At 50.9% G+C, this 17,047-nt stretch overlaps 1 protein-coding gene across 1 annotated transcript; it reads left to right on the top strand.

Moving 5' to 3' along the window:
- Positions 1 to 10,235: 10,235 nt before the first annotated feature.
- Tcf15 (transcription factor 15) lies at positions 10,236 to 15,746 on the top strand. The gene is made up of 2 exons (XM_021156855.2): positions 10,236 to 10,795; positions 15,364 to 15,746. The coding sequence occupies exons 1-2, from the start codon at positions 10,283 to 10,285 to the stop codon at positions 15,436 to 15,438; spliced, it is 588 nt and encodes a 195-aa protein (XP_021012514.1). The 5' UTR covers positions 10,236 to 10,282; the 3' UTR covers positions 15,439 to 15,746.
- The last annotated feature ends 1,301 nt before the right edge of the window (positions 15,747 to 17,047 follow it).

The following is a 17,047-nucleotide window of genomic DNA, read 5'->3' as shown; positions in this document are numbered from 1 at the left end:
CCTCGGGAGATGGATTCAAGACCCTCCAGGCTCTCGCCCTGAATTGACACTAGTCTTTCCCAAAGCTCAGCTTTTCCCCCTAAGCTTTTGGCAAAGCTGTTTCAAAGGTCTCAAGTCCCAGGCTGGTGGGTGAGATGGCTCAGAGGATGAGGAAGTCTGACAGCCTGAGTTCAGTCCTTGGAACCCATGTGGAGAAAGGAGGGAAATGATGATTGCAAGTTTCTTCTGACCTCCACACAGGCATGGTGGCATGTATTCCTCAACCTCACAAACAAACAAGCACTTAAAGGCCCCAGATGTCTATTAGTGAGCACCGTACATCTACTTACTGGGAAGTGCAGTATGCCAGACTGGCAGCCAAGTGTCCTACGAGACTGAGTCCAGGGCAAGTGTAGGAAATAGGAGAGGCAGTACGGTGGGTCAGCATGGCTTGGCACTCCGCAGAAGGAGTTGACGATCCAGCTGGGCCTGTCTGGTTGGAAAGATCTTAATCCTGGCTTTGCAGACAGAGCAATCTCTCTGAAACTGGCTTCCTGAGAGAATGTGTGCCATTGGTGGGTGGGGCAGGGAAGTATGCCCGGTGTGCACACTGCTGACACTCAACACATAACAGCCATTGTTATGTTGCTGTCCCTCGGTGTCCTTCCTCAAACCTGGCAGGACACCTTGGCACCCGTATTTCATAAATGGCACAAGTGCCTTTACCTGCCTGTTCTTCACTTTCTCACTTAGCAACCAGGATCTTAAGCACCGAGCATATTAAATTCCAGTCAGTCCCCACAGGTTCTGTGCAAGTGAAGTTTATCAGAACTTCACATCAGCAGATGTGCTTGGGGGCAGACAGGGGAGGGGTGGGACTGGTGTGAATTTGTCACCTTGAGTAAGTTGCAGCTAAGGCCAGACAGATCAGCACGCTGACTCCTATTCAGCTTTCTGCTTGTCCCAGTGTCCCTTCACGCCACATTTCCCTACCTGTTGTGCTTTTGGGGGCTGACGTCACTGTTTTAAAAAGACCCTGTGTGTAGCATGGAACCATGTCTAATGCCCCTAACCACAAGAAGTTATATGTGTTTTGACCAAGCCTGCTCAGTCAGTCAAGAGGTTCTCCACCGCAGGAGTGAGGATTAAAAAGAAAAAAGACAATTAGACAACATTGTAGCATGATTCCAGTCAGTTCTGAGACTGAAGGCAGGTTTATTTTTTCCCAGTCCGCCTTTATACCATTTTAATTACATGCAAATATTAAGGGCTAGCAGTACAATAAGGAACAAGCAAGGCAGTAAGCAAAGCCCTGTGATCACTCCCACCATAGCTGTTTCCAAGGGCTTGTCAGAATGACCAAAATATCTGAGCCCACTACCTTGTCCAAGCCCCAAATCAGACTCTTGCCTGAAGCCTACTTCTTTCATTCCACTCTAAAATTAAGATTCCTGCCTGACCTTATGTCCTTGCCAAGGCCTAATGTCAGTTTCCTACTTGAAGCCCATTTCCTTGTCCTTAGCCAATGTCAGATTCCTGCCAAGCTGCCATCCTAAGGCTCCCCATAGTGTTTTAAATCAGTTTTGTTCAAGTGTGAGTAACAAATGTAACAGTGAACTCAAAGTGGGTGACTCAAGGATGTATGTCGCAAAAGGAGTCTCTCAGCAGAGACACACCCCCCACACCCCCGCCCTGGTCACCAAGGAATTGACTATTGTTGAAAATGTGATTAGCAGGCTTGTGGGAGTGAGTACTAAACTCAAAAGACCAGCATCATTACTACCAGGGAGATGCACAGGCTGCAATCATGTAGCCTAGAGTCACAGAGTGTAGTGGAGCTCACCAGACTGACAGGCTGGGGGGAATCTGTGGCCATGGCCATGAGTCGCAGTACAACCAGTGTCACCAACTGGTCTGTCCACCACAAGCTAGTGCTGTGTGTCATGGACACCACAGCGAGGGCCTGTTCTGTGGCATCTATAGTTCCACTTGCTTGATGTGCCAGGGCAGTGTTCCAGCTGAAGGACTTGTATGAGAATTCTGCTCCCTCGACCTGGCCGACAGGGAGAAATCAGAAGCACTTCATCTGGTCTGCTGCAGCTTTGACTTCCCCCTGGCACAGTGGTCTCAGCATGCTGACGCTCTTTCAGTAGCAACTTTGAGCCTCAAAAGCAGGAGGGTCGCAGAGAGCAAGACAGGTGCTACAGCACCTCAACCCAGTGTCTGAGGTCACAGAAGGTCACCTGTACCAAGTGACCAGAGCTGTCCCTTTGCCTGACCACATTATTTTCATGTATGTCTATAATTTTATTATAGTCATCCCTGTTCCCTTCTCTTATCCCACTCCTATTGATGCCCCTCCCCTTCCCAACTAGTCCTCCTGAACACAGCTTCCATCCTGTAGGAAAGCTCCTTAAACAGGAAGCTAAGCAACTCAAAATAGCTTCAGGAAGTCCCTGAAACTGACCGTATTCACTAGGCCTCCCCTACCAACTAGAGCAAGCAATAAAAGCTGAGAGTTCCTCTCAGAGGAGCTGAGCTAAGCTACAAAGAAGAGTCTCAGCCAAGCCAAGGTGACAAACCAGCCAAGCTGTATGGAAGAGGTTTATACCAGAGTCACTGCAAAGGACACTGTCCAGCCTGTTGAGTTGTCTGCAGTGTGCTCCAAGTTCCCATCTCTGTCATCTGTCACCAGTGCTGGGATGGGCTTTGCTGATGAAGATGTCTTTAGGTAATTTCTGTTCCAGTAAAGTAACCCCTCATCCATACCTGTATAAGTCAGTAACCCCAATAAAACTCATTGGTTCTCCCAGTTGAACTTTGGTTGTACCCACACTTTGGTATGCCATGGGTTCCCAATCTGGGATGAATAGATTTGTGTTGCATCTCCCCAGGAAGTACACACTTGCAAGTACATGCAATGGTTTCGTCAGATTGCTTACAGGAGCATATGTAAGAGACTGTCTGCCCAAGCACAGCAACTTATGAGCATCTATATCGCAGAGGGGAAACGTCTCTCCCTTCCCCAACAGCCATTAGTTGCCAGGAGGGATGAGGTCTCTCGAGGCCCTCCCCACTCCACGATAGACTGTTGATTGGCTCAATCTTGTGCACGTTGGGTTTATTCAGGTGATTACAGGAGAGTCATGACCACATCAGGCTCTGAAGATGTTGTACAGAGGCTACTATGACTCTTTAAAGAGTCATCAGAGACTCAACTGCCCCATCTTTCCACTCTCCCATCCTTGGCATGGGACTTCTGTTCTCCCAGCCTCAAGTGGGCTGCTGTGTCTCCAGGAATTCATTTCCATTCCATGAAGGGTAAAAGCCAGAAGCCATCTCCGGAGTGTCTCTGTAATTTCATTTGGGTAAGTGGCCCTCCCTAGAATCTCTGCCCTCTCCTCACTGGCCACACTGAACCACACAGCCACCTATAGCTGTGAGGTAGGGCAAGAAGAGTATTTTCAGCTAGGCTGACTGTCACCCAAGGCACACTGGGATTCTGTTGAAGCTAAGGTATCCTGACCACAGCCCACAGACATACCTTTCATCCCAGGGTAAGCTGAAATACTCTTCTGTCATCAAGCACCCTTAATACAAATTTCTAAACTGCAATGAGACACTTCTCTCAGGAAGTCTTCCCAGATTTCTCTGGTCTCACATCTCACCCATCTATGCTTTTGTTACTATGACAAAATATGTGGAATAAACAACCAGGAAGGATGAAGGATTCATCTGGACCCTCGTTTTGGAGGTTTCTATCTCTGCTACTGAACCTATCATTTCTTTGGACCTGGGATGAGGGTGGACTATCATAGGGAATCAAAATCACTCACTTCATGACAGCCAAGGAGCAGACAGAGGAAGACCAGAAAAGGTCAGGGCCAGGGCCATCAGGCATCCTTCAAAGGCATGCTTGAAGTCACCCACTTCCTCCAACCTGATCCCACCTGTTGGTTTCCACCAATGCCATCAAGTTACAGATATGTCACTGGGGTCAGGGTCCTCATGAGCCAACCATTTCCCCAAAGGCCACTGGCTGGCAAAACAAATAGTCCTTACATAGGAACTTTCAGGGGACATCGAAACTGTAGCACTCTGTGAAATCCTCCTGTCCAAGCTGGGCAAGCCCTAGCTCTACCACCGAGCCACACCCACAGCCTCTACCATCCTCTTGACCTTTCGCATCATCTGGTTCCATCTCATTTGGAACTGGTGCCAAGGCCAACCCTGGCCATGTAGACATCTATGTGGGCTGTGCCATTTGGTGCATGCTTTTCCTGGATAGCCTTTAGCAACAGCCTGACATGCCCTTAGAGGCTTGGTCTGCAGAGAGGCATGCTCGATGGCACCAGCTTTCTCTCTATTCCTGAAAAGTTCTTTCCTGTTCCCAGACTTGCATCTTCTGGAAGACAAAATCAAATCATTACAGACGACTGTGAAGCAAACTCCTCTGGGGCAGAGCTTTGTGTACATCTGAGCTTGAATTACCTGTGTGAACAATATATAGACAATAACTCTAGCAGTTCTTAGATATACGGCCCAGCAAGTTACACGGCCTCCTGGTTCTCTAGTCTACTCATTTGCAAAATAGCATGTTAGCATGAGGATTGAAGAAGGGAACACTGTTCAGGAAAGGGCTGAGCATGTAGCAAGCTCCTCGTGGTATTATTTAAGGTCTGGGGATGGGGCTGTTTGTAGCATACTTGCCTGGAATGAATGCTCCCCACCACCTTATAAAATCGGGCACCATATGCCGATAATCTTGGCTCTAAAGTGATAGAGGATCAGAGCTTCAAGGTCAGCTTGGCTACATAGAAAGTCTGAGGCCAGCTGTGGTTATATGACCCTGTATTGATCGAATATATATGTTATTCCAATATACACTATTTGTTCAATAGAGAAGTGCCAGGAAGCACATTTTTCTCCAACATTTCATTCATATTTTAGTGTCCCTTAAAGAGTGAAGTTCTGGTCCTGTCAGTACGTCCCTGTCAACCTTCTTCTGTCCCAGGATCAGCACTCGCCTACCTACCTGCTCCTTCCTGCCTTGATAGCTCACGCTGTGCTCTCAGGAAAGAGAAGCCAAGCCTGATAGCCAGGCCTATAATCCCAGCTACTCAGGAGGCTGAGACAGGAGGTTCAGGCCAGCCTGGGCTACATACACAGCAAGTTCCAAGTTATACTGGATGACAGGGAGACCATCTTTCAAGAAAGAAAGGAGAAAGGGAAGAAAAATAATGAAGGAAAAGGAAGAAAATAAAAGGTCAGACAAAAACAAAAGCCACAGCGTGAATGGGAGCCCCGGGAGGTCTTTTGCTTTTTAAAGACTTTCCAGAGCCTTTAATACAGTGCAGCTCTCTACGACCTGTAACTTTTATCTTCAGCTTGGAACCCTAAGTATCTGCCAGAGCAACTGATTCCAGGGAATCACCCTCAAAAATGGTGTGGAGAGCGGAATGCTAATGGTGAAATCACAGGCATTCATCCATGGAGGAACGATCATGTCAGGTGGAGGGAGAAGCCTTGTCCCCGTGTCACAAAACAGAGCACATTTCCCCAGATCACAGGCTCACTGTGTGCAGAGTGCTGACTTGGGCCTCGATTTTGTTCTGTTGGATTTCAATGGGACAAAGTAAGAGAGCATTGCCATCTGTCCAGATTCTGCACTTGACAACTTTCTGGCTTTAAGGAAACCCTTGGTGCTGCTCTCGAAGAGGATCGGGTTTGACTTCCAGAACCCACAATGACGTGTAACTCCAGTCTTATAGTATCTGATGCCCACTTTTGGCCTCTGAGAGCACCAGGCATGGGTGTGGTACAGACATGGATGTAGACAACATCTATATACATGAAATAAAAATAGAAGAGTCGGGCGTGGTAGCACTTGTAATCTCGGTGCTGGGAACAGAAACAGGCAGATCCCAGTGGCAATCGAGCTGATGGTCAAAATTAACCACCACAGCAACCATGCGGGTTGGGCTTTGCAGCCTCTTCATTCATTAATGTGCTCATTATTGTCCCCAGTGTGCCAGGCTCCAGCCTAGCACGCTGTCACGAATTCCCCGTCTTGACAATGCACCATTTGCTGAGGAAGAAAGCCAGAGAGGGAGACCAGGCATGCCTGGAACGCATCTCATGAGGAAGTCAGCTAAGTCTAAGAGCCAAAGTAACATGGAGAAGTGGACCCCACATCTTGCTGAGGGGCATGTAGATTGAGGCAGGCATCTCACGGTAGACCGCATGGTCCTGAGGCTCAGTGTGAAGGCCTTTTGTGCCCCTAGCCATTCTGTCCTGGTGTGAGCATCATAGAGTCACACACATGAACACAGTCATACATGCATATGGACAAACACATGTACACAAGCAAATATGTACACACATGTACATAAGCACACACACACACACACATACATACACACACACACACACACACACACACACACACACACACACACAGAGGAGTTGCTGAGTCATGAACCAGAACTTCCCTTTGCTTCAGGAGAAGCCAGAGGAAGCTATCAGGGTCCACTACTAAGGATGGAGGCCTGGTGATGAATGCTTACCACACGTGCCAAGCAGCATAGAACATGTGTGAGACTCCGCACACATAATAGTGGCAAGGAAACAAAACTAAACAAAAGGAAATCCTCTGAGAAGCTGGTCGGTAGAAAGTACCATCTGCAGTTTGACCCACTCACACAAAGCAGTACCACAGGTAATTAATAAGGTCGCATGCGTATCCAGAGTACGCCTCAAGAATATCACTGTGGGACTCTGGCTTATGTGGGTGGGGGGCAGTTTGGATTGGGGTGGGATGGGTCTGGGAGGAATTGGGTTTAGAGTGCGGAAGACAGGCTCAAAAATCACTGGATGCATTATGAAAGTCTTGAATAATATAAAATTATATTTAATAAATATAGTTAAGTGGGCATCTAGGTGAGGATCAGGATGAAGAAAGAGAACCCATGAGGGACCAGAAGATGCTGCACCCAGGGTTGAGGTTCGGGGGGTGGAGCCGCAAAGCAGACTATAGTGAAAAACTACACTAAACCCAGGCACAGGCTTGGGCTGGTCCTATCCAAAGGGACAGGCCCTCCAGCCAAGGAGGATGGTGGGGAAAGGCCCAGAGGCTTCATAGTCGATGGCTCTGACCAAATGTGAAAGCTACCACGGCACAGAAAGCCAGGCTATACAGAAAAACGGGCCCGCTGCTGCTCCCCTGGCCTGGAACCTTCCTTCTCTTGCTGAGTGGTCTCCAGCCAGCCCTCACATCACATCCACTGGACTGCCTCAGAGGCCAACTGATGAGGAGGGCTCTGGAGTCAGGTCAACCTGAGCTCCTACTCTGGTTGGCTGCTTGATCCCAGGCAAATACCTTTTCTTCCTCGATGAACCTCAGTTTCTCTGTCTACAAAATGGAAAGAGTGGTACTACCGAAGCAGCAATGGGCAGGAAGTAAAAATGAGCAAAATCTACAGATCTTTCATTCCAGTGGAGATAGATGGTGTGGGGAGAGGGGGAGAATGTGTTTACAACTGCATTCCCAGCCCCCAAAACTGCTGAACACATAGCAGAGCTGTCGTAGAGTCTTCCCGTTGCTGATAAAAATACCTATGAAGGCAACTTAGGGAAAATGGTTGGTTTCAGCTCACAGTCCATTGAGAGAGAATCACAGCGACAGGGGCTGGAGGTGGCCAAGCATACTGGATCCATAGAACAGAAGAAGCAGAGTGTGGGGAGCGGGCAGGCGTGTGCTCACGTGTGCTGAGCTGCCTCCTTTTTATTGGTCCAGGGCCCAGCCTGTGAAATGGTATTCCTCACATTCAGAGTCTTCACACTTCAATTGACCCAATTAAGAAAAAACTTTCACAGGCATCCTCAGAGGTCCATTTCCTAGCGATTCTAGATTTCGTTAAGTTGACAACACAGACTGTCACAGTCACTCAGTATCTGTAGACTATCGTTTCCATAACAGCAGAAGATAAGACCGGTAGGAAGAGTTGGGGTACTGCCAGGTAAGAGGAACAGTAACTGCTCTAGCCCTGGCAGCCAGGAAAGGTCCCCCAACAGAGATGAGATTTGGAGGAAGTGACAGGATCAGCTATAGGTATGGCTGGAGACGGTGGTATTTGAAGATGTGGGCTCTGGGGATAGAGAGGCCAGTGTGGCTGGGGAGTAAGGAGCATGAACTGAAAGGAACTGAGCCTGTCACGTCGTAGATGGGCCAAGAATGCTGCAGAAGCTCTGGCCCACTCCTTGTGACAAGCCTTGGAAGAGCAGACACTACTTGGTCCTTCCCCAAGCTGTGGACAAAATAATACAAACTCCACTTCTGGGATTGAACTCTTGCTGTATGCGAGGCCCCAATTTCTTGGCAGAGAATCTAGGGACTCTCACTGGCTCTAAGAATGGAAGATATTCTTAACCCCATTTTCAAGAGCAGCAAAAATGAGAGAGACCCCAAGAAGCCGCTGCTGGCCTTGAACTGGAGCCAGATCTCTTTGGTGCCAGACCCTGGCTGGCTCTGACCACATTGTCCTAAAATTCTTTGTTTACAGCTCGCTTTCCTCTGCTGCAGCCAGCCACTCGGTCTCATTCATGGTTTTATTTTACTTTCAAGGTCCCTTGTGTCCAAACCTGCCCAAGGAGCAACGGAATGAATGAACCTTCTGGGGGCGGGCTCTCCCCTCCCGCCCGCCTCTCAGGCATCTCCAGTTTGGATCTGGAATTGGGAGGGGGCTGGACAGGAATTCCAAGCCTCCAGAGGGTCAGGAGCAGAGAGGAGGGGGAAACCCGAAGAAAGCGAAAGTGAAGGGAGCTGGGAGCCCCTGTGAGGAGGCGCAGACAGGGAAGGAAATCTCCCGGTCAGTAATAATTCATGGGCTCAGGAAGCAGCCCCGGCTGGAGCGCAGGAGCTGTGTACACGGCTGGCCCTGTGGGGAGGGGCCTGAGGAGGCTACTTACTAAAGCCCTTCCTGGCTGGGTCATGGTCAAATGGTATGGGGGTGGGGGATCCAGGTCGGGACGGACTATCCCTACAGACCTTGGATTCTGAAGACTTTAGGGCTTTCTCTCCCGTTGGCTCTGTTGTAGGCCCGTTTCTGGACTAGATTAGGTGCTGGGGAAACACAGTCCTTGGAGCTGGAAGATGTCTTCCAGAAAACCAGTAAGTTCCTACAAGCTTTCAGCTCTGTGCACTTCTGGCCACCATTTGAAATTGAAAACAAACAAATAAACAAACAACAAACCCACGTTATTTTTGTCAAGGTTAAGTGGATGCTGCTTTGACCCCTTCTGGGATTACACTGCGAAGCAGATAAGCGTGACTCCGGGACCCCAGTGGCCACCATCTGCTCAGTTATTTCCCCCAGATTCTCTACAGAGGAGAACGCCCAGACTTCAGTCTGAAATTCTGAAAACAAACAAACAAACAAAAAACAAAACAAAACAAACAACAACAACAAAACACTGGTGGTGGGGTGTTGGGTGGGGACGACAGGAAATGAACGAAGCCTGTGGGGATTCCCAGAGTGGTAAAGATCTGCACATCGTGGGCACTGCCCTCAGCTAACACAAAACTGTCCCATTGGCTCCACCAGGCTCCAGGGTCTGAGAAGGAAAAGTTCTTTTTGTTCTGATCTTTATCTTCCAACGAAAGTATAGTAGAGCCCTGCCAAGTAGTTAAGTGACTGAATGGGACTTGTGTTTGTTTTGCTAGGAAAGAGGAGAGAAGAGAAGAAAAGATTGTCTTCGCGCCTCTCGGACAGCTCCAGCATCACAGTCCAGGCTGGTGAGCTCATACAAAACGCAGTTTCCTGGGCCACACTCGGAACTGCTGAATGGAACTTGGACAGTCTAGTCTGAGAAGCTCTTAATTCAAAGCACTGGCCGCAGTTCTGACGGCACATCGAAGCTACTGGGACACTGGATTAGACTTTTGAGCGCGGGGATATGCTCACTTCGGGACGGAGGAAACAGGCCATGCTAAAAGGGACCTACCAGCGGTCTCCTAGAAATCCAGATCTGCGCGCCTGGACAGCTCAAACCCAGAGCCTATGGTGAGGGCCAGAAGCTCCGGGGCCACTCTCAACTCGGGGGACCCAGAGGCAGGCGCGTAGTTATTGGCCGGGGCGGGGCGGAGCAGGGGGGTAGTTCTATTGGTCCCGCTGGGGCCGTCTCGTGATTGGCTCCTCCCCCGGCTATAAGGCGACGACCGGCGGGGCCGTGGGAGCGCGCGGGAGCGCACGGCGGGGGCGGCGGCTCGGGGACCAGGCGAGCGGAGGCCCGCGGCCGGGCGCCCATGGCGTTCGCGCTGTTGCGCCCGGTCGGCGCGCACGTGCTGTACCCTGACGTGCGGCTGCTGAGCGAGGACGAGGAAAACCGCAGCGAGAGCGACGCGTCGGACCAGTCGTTCGGCTGCTGCGAAGGGCTGGAGGCGGCACGGCGTGGCCCGGGTCCCGGGAGCGGGCGGCGGGCGAGCAGCGGCACGGGCCCCGTGGTGGTGGTGCGGCAGCGACAGGCGGCCAACGCGCGCGAGCGAGACCGCACGCAGAGCGTGAACACGGCCTTCACCGCCCTGCGCACGCTCATCCCCACCGAGCCCGTGGACCGAAAGCTGTCCAAGATCGAGACGCTGCGTCTGGCGTCCAGCTACATCGCCCACCTGGCCAACGTGCTGCTGCTGGGCGACGCGGCGGACGACGGGCAGCCGTGTTTCCGCGCGGCGGGCGGTGGCAAGAGCGCGGTCCCCGCCGCCGACGGCCGTCAGCCGCGCTCCATCTGCACCTTCTGTCTCAGCAACCAGCGCAAGGGGGTGAGTGCGCGGCGCCTCCTGTAGCCCAGCAGTCCGGCTTGAGGGCGAGAGCCGGCCTCCTAGGAGTCAGGGACCCCCATGGAAGCTAAGAGATCTCGGAACAGCGGCGGGGACAATGTCTCCTGCCCTAGGATTAAAGTGGAGCAGAACCTCTTGTTTAACCCCCAAACAGAAAAGGAAGAGGGATCCCAGAAAGCTCCGCTCTGACTTAATTGTGTTTTAAGAGGTGTGTGCACTATGGGTCGGTCCTTCCTCTTGCCTGATGCTGACCCTCGGGGCAGGTATTCTATTGTCCCCTCAATTATCTCAGTGGCACTTCAGGTAAAGGCACTGTCCACATTTACAGGAAACAGGCTCTGGGGTTCCGAGGTAGGTATCACTTTGAGCTAACATCTTTAAGAAATTGTTCCAGGTCCTAAGACCCGACCCAGGAGCAGGAGACTGAGAAGAAAATAGGGGCATATACCTGTACCCTAGAGCCTGGGTTCCCAACCCGTGTGCAGGAAGGGGTCCCTGGAGAGTGCCCAGCCCCCCAGAAGGATGTGGGGTTAGCAGGGGACACTGTTGTCTGCTTGTGTCTAAGTTAAGAGGCTGGCTGGGCACTGGGGAGCAGCAGAAGTCTCTGGGGCCCTCTTAGTCAAAACTTGGCATAGGCCTGCTTGGCCTAGGCTCACCCTTTCCAACCTGGGCTTGTCTTGCATTGAGGAAACATGCCTGAGTTAGATCAGCAGCTACTGTTTACACCGGGAGAAACTGAGGCTCAGAGAATCTCTCTTTGCTCTCCATAGCCAGCGAGGGAAAAATCATGGGGTCTGTACCCAATCCCTTTTCAATTCTGCTCACTGGTTCATAGCTTCATCCTGGGAAGGCCTCAGTGGCCTGGCCTCAGGCCAGCCCTCTGGCTCAAACTCTCAGGGTGTCTTCCCAGCCCTCCGCTGCCTCAGTTTCTCTGAGTGAGTCTTAACCTCTGACTGGTATGCATTTGAGGGTCCCAGTCAATGCTCCAGGCTGGGGAGGGAAGTCAGAGCTGGCCTTCAGATCTATCTGGGATGCAAAGGCTAGCTGGGCCAATCACAGTACTACTTTAAGGCCTGCTATGCATTCATCCAGATAAGCAGGTATGGCCCTACTTACAAGCCAGTCAGGTGCTCCCAGTATAGATAGCATCAGGACCAGGGGGATGAAGAAAAGGATATTGTGGTTTGATGGGACTTTGCAAGCCCAGGGAAGCCCAGTCCCAGACTTAGAGACTGAAAAGCTACTGTACTAAATTCCTAAAAGATGTATAGAAACAGGCAGGCACGTGAGAAAGGGGTGGGATCTGGTGATGTAGAGCATGCATGGTAGGACCTGGGGATTGCAGTCGTGCTCTGGAGCAGTGGTTCTCAACCATCCTAGTGCAGCAACCCTTTAATACGATTCCTCCTGCTGTTGTGACCTCCAAGCATAAAATTGTTTCATTGCTACTTTGTAACTGTAATTTTGCTACTGTTATGAATCCTAATGTAGGTATTTGTTATGTGACCCCTGTGAAAGGGTTGTTCCACCCTCAAAGGGGTTTCCAGATACACAGGTTGAGAGCTGCCAGTCTAGACCAAGAAGTGGAAAGATCTCAAAGGCAGAGGTAGAGCGCCACAGTGACAGGAGTCCTCCTAGTGCTGATATGTGCTCACACTCTTCATGAAGGCCCCTTAGCAGTGAGAGAAGGAGCCCTGTGGCCACCCCCCACCTGCTTGGACAGAGAAGACCTGGCACTCTGGCCTAGCTAACTGGAAAATGGGAAAGGTGACAGCAGGAAGGCCCTGCCCCTGCCTACAGGCTGCAGACCAATCCATCTGTGCCCACCAACTCAGCAGTCAGAATGGTGGCTCCTTTGTAGGACGGGGGACTGACCCATAGTTCATAGGGTCTGGTCTGTGGCTGACTGTTGCCTTGGAATCTGTCTGTGGGATTAAGAACCCAGCCAAATTTGGTTATAGAAGCCATGCTCAGTCACACAGGCTCCTCTGGGAATAGGCCAGAGGGGTGATCCTCGCCAGTGCTGGCCCCTCCAGGACTTATCTGGAATATGATAGATGTTTTGGGGAGTCCCTACACACTTCTAAGCTCCAAGGCCCCAGACCCCATTCCATCCCAGGCTACTACCTCCTTCTGATCCTGAATGGTCTGGGGTTGGACATGTTCCCTACAGCTCAGGGAAATGATTAAGTTACCTCTGTGGTAACAGTATTGAGAGGAAAGTGAATTCTTGTCTCTGCCTTGTTTTCCCTCTGTCACCTGGGAGCAGAGCTGGACAGGATCCTTTTGTGAAGCTAGTCCCTATTGGTGTACCCAGCTCCACAGCAGAGGGCTGAGAGGGTGCCAGGAGGTGCCATTGGAGGTGCTGGAAATTGTATTATAAATGTTTATTGACCATTGACTATGTTCTTAAGCTCTTCTTGGAGAGAGTGGTGGCTCAGGCCTGTAACCCCCACTCCCCAGAAGGCTGAGGCAGAAGGATCTTAAGTGTAAGGCCTGCAGAGCAGCTTAGTGAGACCCTGTCTTGAAAAGTAAAACCAGGGTGGGACTTACAGCTCAGCACTAGGACGCTTGCCTGCCACAAATGAGGCTGTGGGTTCTGTTCCCAGTACCACACACAAAGAGCTCCACTGTTTAAATGTGCCACGTATTTTAGCTTGTTTATCCTGTAAAGTAATATATGTTACAGGTGGAGAAACTGAGGCTCTGTCCAGCAGGGAGTCCCCAATAGAGCAGGAGTGTCTCCCTCTGGACCTGGTCAGAACCTCTTCTCAGGGTTCTTGGCAGCTGTATTCAAGTTCCACTACATCTGATCTGAGACCATTCCACAGATGAAGAAACTGAGGCTCATGGAGATAAACTGTCCCAGCATTCCCACAGAACCCAATTTTCTGAAAGACGTCCAGAATTAGGGTAGCAGGTGGTACTCCTTGTCTCTGAGGACCTAAGAGTGAAGTGGGGGAGTATTCTGTCCCCTAGCTCCCCTCTCCCTTAGCTCTGGCTATTCCTGCCAGAGTCTGAGAAGCCCAAGCCCCAGGCTCTGCTGGGACCATGGCCTCGGCCCTCAAAATAGCCCTGTCTGTGAATGAACATACTGTCCCTGGGCCCAGAGAGCCTCCAGGGAGGCTGGGATCACATCTGGATGGATCTGCCCCAACCTGGGCTGAGACTGAGGCTGGGGCTGGGGCAGAGGCAGAGGCAGAGCTCCCAGATGGTCCCCTGAGGTCACCACCAGATCAGCCACTCCCAGCCAACTGGGACCTGAAAATGGGGAGGCTTGACAGGCCATGGGATTCTCCTCAGCTCTTACTAAGCAACGGGTGTGTCTGAGCCAGTTACTCAACACCGGAGTCCTCAAAAGAGGGAGTGCTAAGCTGGGCATAGGCTCAGGCTTGTAACCCAGCACTTAGATGAAGGAAGGCAGAAGCCGAAGGATATGGAGTTCAAAGTCAACCTAGGCTACATAGCTACATACTGTCAGAAGGAAAGGAAGAAGACAGTGCCAGGGCTGTGAGCTCTCAGTGAGTGTCTAACCTATGTACAATCTAAGCATATTAGTGAGAGGAGCGAGGCTGAAGGACTGGAGGTGGCTTCAGGGAAGGGACTGCTACCATTAGCTTGAAACTGCACTGACTGGCACCTGCAGGGCTCCAGCCCCAGGCTGGAAGAATGCCCTTCCCAGCCACTTCCTGGGCTCCGGGTCTGACAGCGATGCCTCCCTCCTTGGTTTACTCCCCAACAGTAACACGTGAATGCAATATTATTCATACAGAAATCTTCCTCATCAGACCAGAGCTGAGGGTGCATTCCCTTGCATAGGGGAGACCCTGGGTGAAGGCAAGGCAGCCAGGAACCTGCTTTTGCGGATGGCCTAGGCAGAGGCTACCCACATGCATCCATGCACGTAGCACACATGCTCCCCAGGCAGCAGCTGGAACTGCTAGGGGGCTTTCTTTGCCTTTTACTGTAAAATAATACTTGACAGTGTTTGAAAGTCGTATGGCCTTGGAATGCAGCTCAGTGGCAGAGAATATACTTAGAGAATTATGAGGGGGCTCTGAGTTAAATCCCCAGCACCTGCTGCCCAAAATGTACATATTACATATGTATTAAGTTGGGGGGGCTTGTTTTAGTTTTTATTTTTGTTTTTGAGACAGGGTCTCATTATGTAGCTCTGTCTAGTTTGGAACTCACTATGTAGACAAGGCTGGCCTCCAACTCATGAGTAAACCTCCTGTCTCTGGGATTCTAGGCTTCCAGGAGTGTGCCATCACACCCAGCGGTGTATTTTAGATTCCTTAAGGCAACAGATTGTCAAGTGGGGAGGGAGCAGGCAATGTAAACTGCTGTAAAAGGTGGTGACCCTGACGTCCCCTCTGGAGAGAAGCACCCATAGCAATGACACACACACACTTCCCAAATGGCAATTGCTCCCCTCTGACTTGCTGTTGTCCCTAAACAGGGTCACTCCATGACACTCTGTATTAGTCCAGAATCTCTTCTACCTTTTCAGCAGACTCACCCTCCTGACACCTCTTCCTCTCCTGTAGGGCAGCCGTCGTGACCTGGGGGGCAGCTGCTTGAAAGTGAGGGGTGTAGCCCCGCTCCGAGGGCCTCGGCGATGAACCTGGATCCCTGCAGTGTTTTCTCCAAGAAGGACTCCAGAGAAAGAGGCCATGAGTCAGCCCCTAGCTGGACAGAGGAGAAGATTCCAGAAGCCCAAACCACTCCTGCGTTGTGTAAGGACCGGAGGACAATGGCCTGGGCACAGGGCTCACCCTGGAGAGCCACAAGGACCCATCTAGCCATCCAGGCCTAGCTGGCCAGGGACAAGGCAGAAATTTTAGAAAACCAAAGACTATTTTTGAAAGTGTGTGTGTGTGTGTCTGTGTGTCTGTGTGAATGTGGTATGTGAGTGAATCGGGGAGGGGGTCAAAATAAAGGTATTTTTAAATAAATGGTGTGTATCCTGGCTAAGTACGAGGGGGCAGTGGACAATGAGACTTGCAGACAGGCTCCTCTTTAGGACTTAGATTGTCACAGCTGTGGCAAAGGCTCTACGTCTCGGATGGGACGCTATAGGCAGGCTCTCCTCACAGCATTCCTTTGGATCAGTGTTAGGAACACCATTGGGTGGTGGCCAAAGAAATTTACATTATCTTTTTTTTTTTTTAATAAGGAGACGATTCACGGTTCAAATTCAAAAGCTACCAGAGGGCATATGGTGTAGGGTCTGCTTCCCGCACATCCCCACACCACTTCTTCACTCAGGTTACCTATCAGGTTTTTATGGTACCCCCTGGCCCATCAGTGGAGCTTGCTGCTGTCCGGAGTAACAGCTTATTCTTCCGTTAGCTGCTTATGCTGCCTTCTGAGTGTATTTTACTTTGACCTTCCTGTCACCGTGACATCGCCACCTAGCCTGTATGATTTACCTCAGGTGCTGAAGGCAGAAGTTCGTATCCACCTCAGCTTAGTTTTGGGAGACTGGTAGATGACAGGTGACACCTTGAGTCCGTCCACTTTTAAAACTCAAAGCACTGGCCCTTGAGGTGGCTCAACCATTGGCACTTGCCACCGTGCTTGACAGCCTGAGCTTAATCCTTAAAACACATAGTGGAAGCCGGGCATGGTGGCGCACGCCTTTAATCCCAGCACTCTCGGGAGGCGGAGGCAGGCGGATTTCTGAGTTCGAGGCCAGCCTGGTCTACAAAGTTAGCTCCAGGACAGCCAGGGCTATACAGAGAAACCCTGTCTTGAAAAACCAAAAAAAAAAAAAAAAACAAACAAAAAACAAAAAAACAAAACCACATAGTGGAAGGAGAGAAGAGACACAAGTGTCCATGTGTGCCCCCACCCCCCGACATGCATACACAAAAATAAAATGAGACCCCCAAGAGAGGGATAGAGCAGGCCTTCCCTTGTCTGGGTGGTGAGCCAGCAGACCTAGGAGTTGGCAGCTTCCACCGTGGGGATTTATCTGAGACCAGCACAGCCAGCCTGGCTCAGGGTAGCAGGGGGAATTGGGTTTTCTGGCCCAGTCTAGGAGCCTGTGAGGCCAAGATCAGAGCCACTCAGAGAAAGCTGGGAGGAAGGCTGGGAGAGGCAGGAGCAACAGCCAGGCAGCCGCCCTAATCTCAGCAAGGGACGTTCACACACCATTGTTAGGCTTTTATTTAGCAAGCCTTTTCAGTTCTTATTTACGAACTGCTGCTGGCTCCCATGCCCACTCTC

This window comes from Mus caroli, unplaced genomic scaffold (genome assembly GCF_978045245.1).
Source record: "Mus caroli unplaced genomic scaffold, Mus_caroli_1 scaffold_2, whole genome shotgun sequence".
Lineage (NCBI taxonomy): Eukaryota > Metazoa > Chordata > Mammalia > Rodentia > Muridae > Mus > Mus caroli.
The sequence above is the reverse complement of the archived record's forward strand: the minus strand, read 5'-3'. Positions and strand labels throughout refer to the sequence as shown.